General features: G+C 40.0%; 1 protein-coding gene across 3 annotated transcripts in view; it reads right to left on the bottom strand.

Annotated features, from left to right (window-relative positions):
• Window positions 1–299: 299 nt before the first annotated feature.
• Window positions 300–9,040, bottom strand: part of EOGT (EGF domain specific O-linked N-acetylglucosamine transferase) — a 36,113-nt gene continuing 27,372 nt past the window's right edge. For all 3 annotated transcript variants that reach the window (XM_072720493.1, XM_072720494.1, XM_072720495.1), the window contains exons 14-17: window positions 8,479–8,540; window positions 5,052–5,171; window positions 2,889–2,991; window positions 300–2,442 (exon numbers count right to left, since the gene is read on the bottom strand). In XM_072720493.1, coding sequence (XP_072576594.1) covers window positions 2,296–2,442; window positions 2,889–2,991; window positions 5,052–5,171; window positions 8,479–8,540 — 432 coding nt within the window. In that variant the 3' untranslated portion in view covers window positions 300–2,295. The remainder of the gene's footprint in view (window positions 2,443–2,888; window positions 2,992–5,051; window positions 5,172–8,478; window positions 8,541–9,040) is intronic.

Raw genomic sequence — 9,040 nt, 5'->3', positions numbered from 1 at the left:
GAGCTACTCCATTTTTATCATCTATAGGGGCATCTGGGTGGCTCAGTGGTTGAGCATCTGCCTTTGGCTAAGGCTGTGATTCTGAGGTCCTGGGATCAAGTCCTGCATCAGGCCCCCCACAGGGAGCCTGCTTCTTCCTCTGCCTATGTCTCTGCCTCTTTGTATGTCTCTCATGTTAAGAAAAATCTTAACAATAAAATAAAATAAAGCTACCAGATTGCCAAAAAGTATGTAACCATCAGACACACACACACACACACACACACACACACACACAAACCTTAAAAATTGTTCTGGTATTCAAATAAAATATATAAAAAGATTTATTCCAAAGCCATACCCAAAATGTACAAACAATGAAATGCATCTCAAGACTTAATAAAAAAAAACTCGTTACATTTAATTTTATAACCATTTAAAGATCTTTTCCTCCCATATAAAAAGTCTAATAAAATTCCAAAGTGTCAAATGTACTCATTTATATAAAAAGCATTCTTTCTGTAAATGCAAAATATTTAAATATAACAGGTGTATTATGAAATTGTCCTCAATTTCTGAAATTCTTCCTGTCTACAGAATTGCATTTCTACATACTTCTTAAGATGAGGTAAGAATATAGACATTAATAGTTTTTTCAGATACTTTCCTGGGATGTTTATACCTCTCTGACGAAAAGTGCAATGCTGCCTTTGCAATGCCTTTCAAGAGAAATCGTTTCCCAGTGGTTACTCACTACTTTGTACAAAGAGCAGCCATACCAGTCATTTAAAAATTCATATGTTGTAATTCTTTTTACGCAATTTTAACACCCAAATCAAAGCTATTACTACAGTGATTCACTACTTTCTTTACAGAGATTTTAATAAATATTCCTAAACTCTGAGGACTGTTCATAATCCTTTAAAGCAGGAGTCAGTGAACTTGTTCTGTAAAGGTCCAAAAAACAAATCGATTGGGTTTCTCAAGTTCCTTCTCTGTTGCACACACTCCCTCTCTCTTTCTCTTGCAATGCTAAAATGGTTTTTTTCTTTTTCAAATTCTCAGCTCTGCTAATCCTGTACTTGAAAAAACAGAAGTCATTCATCTCTAAATTAGATTTCTCAAGTGTTAATAAAATGTAAACTCCACATTTTGCAGCAAATGAAATCCATGGTTTCTGACCCCTGCATTGAAAGTTCATAAACAGTGAGAAATTAATCCTAAAGAGTCAGTCTGCATTTCAGATATCCTTTGTAATCAATGGCACTTTCTCATGGCTTTTCATTTTGAAATGGATAATTCACAGGTGTCTTTACTTTTTTTTTTTTCTGGTCTTTATTTTTGACAAGGGAAAACTCTCTTCATGTAGCTAACTTGAAGTCTGCAAACTCAAAGGGGAATACTTCCATGCTAAAAGAGGTAGATGCATATACACATCTGTATGCAGTCACAGATCCATGCACACTGAAAACGACCCTTTGGTACATCAATTCAACATAAATGCTCTCCAGGACAAAGATGGAATGAGTGGAAACCAGCTAGAAGGTATCCAAAGAAGTCCTAACGGATGTTCTGATTTGTTTTTATCATATGTAGTTGCTACATTTTCGGAAAACACTATTTGCATATGAAATACGTTAGTATAAATTAATGCAGCAGCATGGTTTATACAGATTCTTGGTGCATATAACCTGGAGTTCACTAAGCAGATACAGCAGAGAATTCTGTGGAAGTTAGTTTGGACTCTGAGAGGGTAAAACAGATGTTTATAATATTGTTTGATCTCTAACATGGAGTAGGCTACCTATAGCTTGGTACTGAGAATCATAACACTGTGTGCGTGTATGTGTTATATATTTTCCTTTCCTACCACATACACTGTTATGAACAGATTTTGGCAAATAAAAAAGCTTCTGTGAATTTACTCAAATATAACACAAACAAGTTGGAAGCCTCTAGAATTATAATCCCATGGTATCGTACAAAAACATTTACAAATTCTAAAGCCAAGAAAGGTGAAAATTTTGGTATATCTAAGAAGCTCAAATGTACTAAGTGAGCCTATGCCTTATTTTTGAACTATAAAGAGTAGTAGTTTTCAGTGCAAAAATAGTATCTTGATAAATAGTTATGACACAAAAATCATAGGAAACAGTTAAAGACTCTAAAACACTTCAGTACTATCCTGAAGGCATGTTTTGGCATAGAAAAGGTAATTTGGGGCTAGGAAATAACAAGGTGTTTTACTGATTTAACTGGGAGTCTGAGTGGTGGAATGTTTAAACAAATAGACTTTTGCAAACAGATTCAGCACATTTATAGCTCATCACGTTTTTTCTTAAATGGCCACTTTGGGTGTTGTAATACGTGGTCTGCAGCCTGAAGGACGAGGTACATGAATTCTTCTACATCGAAAGAGTAGTTGGTAAATTTCGGATGTTCCCCCAAAGTTGGGTGGTGGCCCTGAGAAAACAAACCAAAACATAAATATGTAAGTCACTGAGGCCATGGTTTTCAGGGGTTTCAGTAAAATAAAATTATTTTACTTTGGCAAAGGCAAGTGTCCCAATAAAACTTTATTCATAAAAACAGTGGTGGGCCAGATTTGGCCTACTGGTCTATAGTTTGCTGATCCCTCCTATATATAATTTAATAGATCTTCCTAGGCCCAAATTTCCCAAAGTTGTCTTCTCAACATAAAGATATGGAGTGTTGAATTTCCCTTTTACCTCAACTTGCAAATATAAAATACAACTCATCGTTCCAGAGAAGAACAGTTTATCTTTGGAACAAAGTTTAGTGGTACTTTTTCACACTAATTAAATACTTTAAACCAATTAAAAGGCAAAATGAGGTGAAAAGGAAAACAAAAAAAGCAAAACAAGGTGAGTTTAGTCATTGAACTTTACCTTATCCTGAGGAAAGACTTTGTTCTGTCTTCGCCAAGTGATATAGTGGACGCCTCTCAGCCTGGCCAGGTCCAAGTAACAGCGCTCATCTTCACAGTTGTACCTAAGGATGCAAGGTCACCCACACGAGATTTGTGGCCAGGGGTTTGGCCAAATCAACACTTCTCTGGGAGATAACGCACCTCTCAAGTGTGTTCCTGTGAAAGGTTGTGTAACTACTACACGAGATAGATGGAGATTATTTTTTAAAGCTCCTCGTAACTAAGCTACCTTAACTTCAAAAAACCAAATGGGATCAAGGAATGGAGGGAAATGAAGTTTATCAATAGGGCTGACCGCCTGTGAACTTGGTATTATCTCCTAATACCCAGTCTACACACACATGGACACGGACTTGTGTGTAGAGGGGGAGGCACCACATCCAAGGGCACAAAGCTAGGGAAGTACAAATAGTTGAACCCAGGTCTGCTGAGCTCTATGGCCTAAGGGTTATCAATATACCTCTTTCCTTCTTCCCTCTCTCCCTTCCTTCCTTTGCCTCCCTCTGGGAGAAATGATGCACTGAGATAGAATCCATAACTATTTGGCCATTTCTCGAACATATGTGTATTTCAAATATTTTCGCAGAATGTTGGAAGTTCACAACTTTTTCTCTAAATCATTTCCCATTTATATACCTAGTGAAGTTGTTTTTAAAATGATACCAGAGGGACACCTGGGTGGCTCAGTGGTTGAGCATCTACTTCGGCTCAGGGCATGATCCCTGGGTCCTGGGATCAGGTTCTGCATCAGGCTTCCCACAGGGAGCCTGCTTCTCCCTCTGCTTATGTCTCTGCCTCTTTCTGTGTGTCTCTCATGAATAAATAAAATCTTTGAAAAAATAAAATAAAAATAAAATGATACCATAAAATATAGGTGTTTAGACACAAAGAGAGAAATGAGGTAACAGTAACTGCTGTTGGCACATCCAGAACTAAAGATGAGGCTTAGTGTCCAGTGCAGAAGTAGCCAAGGGGGAGGAGGCCATGTCTCCACCACCCACCCAGTTCATGGAGCATGCCAGAAAGATCGTGTTCACCTTGAAGCCTCAGTTTAGCTGTGGATGAAATTAGTGAGCTTAAGGCAAAGTGGCCATCTTATGTTTTAGAGCTCTTTCTGAGACACATACGGGTTCTTGAACTTTTTTTTTTTAAGATTTTATTTATTTACTTGAGAGAAAGAGCAGACATATGCGTGGGGTCGGGGGAGAGGCAGAGGGAGAAGCAGACTCCCTGCTGAGCAGGGAGCCCGATGTGGGACTTGATCCCAGGACTCTGGGATGATGACCTGAGATGAAGGTAAACGCTTAACCAACTGAGTCACCCAGGTGCCCCGAACTCTCATTTTTTAATGTGGTAGAAAACACATCAAATTTACCATCTTGTTCATTTTTAAGTGCACAGTTCAGTAGTGTTACGTGTATTCACATGGTGCAGCCAATCTCCAGAAATTCCCCATCTTGCAAAACTGTAATTCTGTTCCACACACATGAACTCTTCTTCTTCATTTTCATCCCCACACCAAGGGCCCCTGGCAACCACCACTCTACACACTATCTCTAGGAACCGGACGACTCTGGGCACCTCACACATGCAAAATCACACAGTGTTATGTCATTTTGTCAGTGGCTTATTTCACTTAACATAATGTCCTCAGGGTTCATTCATGTTGTAGCATGTGACAGGATTCCCTTCCTTTTTTAGGCTGAACAATGCAGAGGCATGTCCATATACCCACATTCCATATTTTGCTTATCCGTTCATCTGCTGATGGACATTTGGGTGGCTTCCACATTGGCTATTGTGAACACTGCTGCCATGAACACAGGTCGGCAACATACAGGCTCCCTTTTACCATAATAATGACACAGAGGGCAGAGAGACAGTCACCGTCTGAGAGGCAAACAAGAACGAGCTCTGAGGACGGAAGTCACAGACTCACATCTCCCACATCATACTGAGATGGGGGGAAAGGGGTATTTGCTTGCTGTTTCCTTTCTAGAAGCTTATATGATGTGACTTTCCTGTAGTGATTAAATATTACGCCTTTTGAAGCTCTGAATGACAGTCTTGGCAGGCATTAAAAGCATCATTCGCCACCTTAACACTGTCTCCAAACACTTACAGTTCAAATACGGCAGCCCAGTCTGGAAGAAAAAGTAAGTGGGTAAGACCAGCTCCATGCATTCCAATAAATATGTCCGTGTTGTGAGTGATCCTCAGCTGATCTAAAAACCCAAGTTCCCTGTGAGCATATAGAACAACAAAAGACAGATGGGGAGAAGAGAGAAACTGTTAAGATGACTTAGCTCATGACTCATGGTCAACAATATTTATACAAGTGCCGTTCCCAATTTAAATCATATTCCACTATGACTTTTTGCCAATTTAAAGCCTGTTCCAGTAATTAATAATTATTCAATAACTTAACATTATTTCTGAGTTAGCTCACTTTGTTTTAAACTTAAATGCAGGGATCCCTGGGTGGCGCAGCGGTTTGGTGCCTGCCTTTGGCCCAGGGTGCGATCCTGGAGACCCGGGATCGAATCCCACATCGGGCTCCCGGTGCATGGAGCCTGCTTCTCCCTCTGCCTGTGTCTCTGTCTCTCTGTCTCTCTGTCTCTCTCTCTCTCTGTGTGTGTGTGTGTGACTATCATAAATAAATAAAAATAAAAAAAAAATAAACTTAAATGCAGGTATTTCATTTTTTTAAGATTTTATTTTTAAGTCATCTCCATACAACGTGGGGTTTGAACGTGAGTTCAACAGTTGACATCAACAGTTGCAAGCTCTACCCTGCCAGGTACCCCTAAATGCATTTATTTTAAAAGGAAACTTTTAGAGCTGTCTTAAATGAAAAGCCAGCAATACAGGACAAACAAAATTGTAAAAACAAATATAATCAAAGGAAAAAGAATCAAATCTAAGAAGATCCACAGCAAGGCAAAGCTCTGAACCTGAGGCCTGCTCTTTTTCTTTATGAAAAAAAGGGAAATGAGCAGGCACTAGAGAGATGTTATAATATAGGGGCATCAAGCTGAAGCCTAGTTCTTTAAGATAATAAAAGGATTTTTAAAAATAAAATAAATTCTCCCTGTGTGACTGGAGTTTATTCAATGCCATCTGGGTATACCTAAAATTAGCTCAGACACCACCAGGGCATTGTCCTGCCTTTGCAACAGACTAATCCACAATTTTATGCACATTAAGATTGTAAAAGTACCATCTAAATACAAGACCCTAAAAGACATGCAAACTCTGAACAGAAAATCAATGTCAAAAAAGTCCACTGAAATGGCTGACAAGAAACGCCGGAGTTAAGTATAACCCTATGAATACATTGAATGGAATTAGATCTCCCAGTCCTGTTTACCCAAAGGAAAAAAAAATGACCAAGATTATTTTGGATTTAAGAAAAGAATGTGAATTCCCAGCTTCTCCCCTATTTTTTTTAAAGAGACTTTATTTTTTGAAAGAGACAGAGAGAGCAAACAAACAGGAGAAAGAGCAGAGGGGGACAGAAAAGCAGACCCCATGCTGAGCACAAGGCCCAACGCTGGGCTCAATCTCATGGCCTGAGATCGTGACCTGAGCTGAAATTAAGAATCGGACACCTAACCGACTGAGCCACCCAGGCACCCCTCAGTTCCCCCTCTTTAAGAGCTTCCTCTTGAAGTACAATGGAAACCCCACACCCCACATAGGGAAAGGAAGACAGGGGGCAGTATTACGGACGTCTTACACGAGGTACACATGCCCTGGTTTCTCCAGGAATGCCAACCGATGCCAGGGGAAGGATGGGTACGTGCCCAGATAGATATAACCCTGGAGTCACCACCTGGGGACAACGTCTGAGGATAAGGAGGGAAGGCTCCATCTACTCTATCCCTCAGATTGGCAACGTCTGAATTTATTGTCATTCCTCCTTCATCTGGGGAATCCTACATATCCTCAAAAACCAGTCAACACCAGAGCCTTTGAGGTGCACCCCATCCCCAGATCTGTCAGCCTGACATCGGGGCCGCTTCTTCCTCCATGTCTTCCTGTGGCGATGATGGTAGCCACCACTGCACAGTGTAATTAGTAAGACAGGAATAGTTTTGCCACCCTTATAAAACTGGAGGGAGAGGGAGATGAGATAAAGCATACCAGTAAGTCTCAACAAATGGTAACCGTTCTCATGATTGCTGTTTATTTGTATTCGGTCTCTCTGGTCCTCAAGACCAGAGCCATGCCGCCCTCCGTAACTAATTCCTACTTCAAAGCCTGTGACCAGCTCATGGCAGGTACACGATAAAGACTTATTGGATAAATGAGTGGATGCATGATGAGTAAGGTGCGAACTCCCCTGCTTACAGTTAAGTTCTTTTTTTTTTTTTTGAAGTAGGCTCCATACCCAGTGTGGGGCTTGAACTCACAACCCTGAGATCTAGAGTCACATGCTCTGCCAACTGAGCCAGCTACACGGCCCTCCTACTGTTAAATTCTAGTCCGTCTATAATAGATACCCATATGCTAGTATATGTGTATATGTATACTATTTCTTTTTTTTTATTTTTCTTTTTTACTTTTTCTTTTTTGACATAGAAACTGTTCATAGTGTTATATTTGGAGAACAAGACAATGACTGTGGGCGGGCAAGTGGAGGAAAGAAACGTTGTCTCCTTTCCTTTTGAGTTTTTTCCTAAACTGCTTGACTTTTTCAACCAGGAACAGGTATTATTTTACAGTATTGTTTTAATATCAACAGGGCTTACCTACACAAGAAATGTTAGGCATATTCAGTCTTTTTAAGCCCTTTGCTTGTGTCAGAGTTTGAAAAGAAATACAAACACTTTGCAATATTTTTAGAAACCTCATATTACTCTATGACCCTCAAATTATTCCCATGTAACTAATTTTAAGTCAGGAGTTGAAACTCAGCAAACTAGCAGGACAAATGAGGCCAGGATTATCTTTTTTTTTCAAAATTCAGGATTAGTTGCCACCTTTTTTTTTATAAAAGATTTATTTATTATTGAGAGAGAGAGAAAGAGAGTATGACATGGGAAAGGGACAGAGGAAGAGGGGAGAGAGAATCTCAAGCAGACTCTGTGCTGAGCGTGGAGCCCAATGTGAGGCTTGATCTTAGGACCCTGAAATCATGACCTGAGCTGAAGCCAAGTCAGATGCTTTCCTGACTACACCACCCTGGCACCTTCCCCCCTTAGGCCAAATTTTAAAAATTCAAAAATTTCTAATGAAAATGCAGATTAAAAAAAAAGAAATATGGATTTATCACTTCTCTTGAACAATGAGGTGGTATACCAGAATACCAGACCCCACACAGGTGAAGAGCAACCACCCCTATGTGCCCAGGGTCCTCACCTTCCAGGGCCCCCACCTGGTCCCTTCCCTCACTGATGCATCTGCTTGTCCGTCCCCCCCCCCCCCAACACACACCCGGGTCTATCAGTGTCAACAGCAACCATTTGAAAAAACCCTATTGATCCCCTATTAACTCATCCAAGCAAAAGACGACAGTGTCTGCCCAAGAGTGGGATGTTACTTACTTATATTTGTAATCGACAATCTGAACCTCAAGTGTAGATACCGTTTTCAGTGCGTTTACCAGCTAGGGGGAAAAAAAACACACAGAGTTTCTTTTCCTTCCTTCTCTTTTATTTTCCTTTGAGTCTGAAAATTTCTTATTTTCATACAAAACATTTTTCAGAACATACTTATCATTTAGGTCTACCATCTTAATCTTTAACTGAGTTCATATGCAGATTCCAACCCTCGGTCACACAACCTCCCTAAAACCCATTCCCCCCAACACCCCCTCTCTACACCAGGTTGTCACTCAGGCTGAAAGCAGACAATTCCTGCTCAGCACAGAGGCCACTAGGTGTTAGCTGCTATTATCACTACTTACTACTTATTCCCTCAAGTTTCTAACATAAATTTGCTAGGTACCTACCTTGTTCCAGACTTTACGTTAAGAGTTCTCTCCCTATCCATTATCTCACTTCAGACAACTACTTGTGCTCTCAACTTTATCCTCTGAAAACACTAAATTCTTGGCAGAAAAATGTTTTCAATAGTTCTACACAGAAAAATAATTATTCTTTTAGC

Source organism: Vulpes vulpes, chromosome 9, assembly GCF_048418805.1.
Source record: "Vulpes vulpes isolate BD-2025 chromosome 9, VulVul3, whole genome shotgun sequence".
Taxonomy (NCBI): Eukaryota; Metazoa; Chordata; class Mammalia; order Carnivora; family Canidae; genus Vulpes; species Vulpes vulpes.
This window is presented reverse-complemented; position numbering and strand designations above follow the sequence as displayed.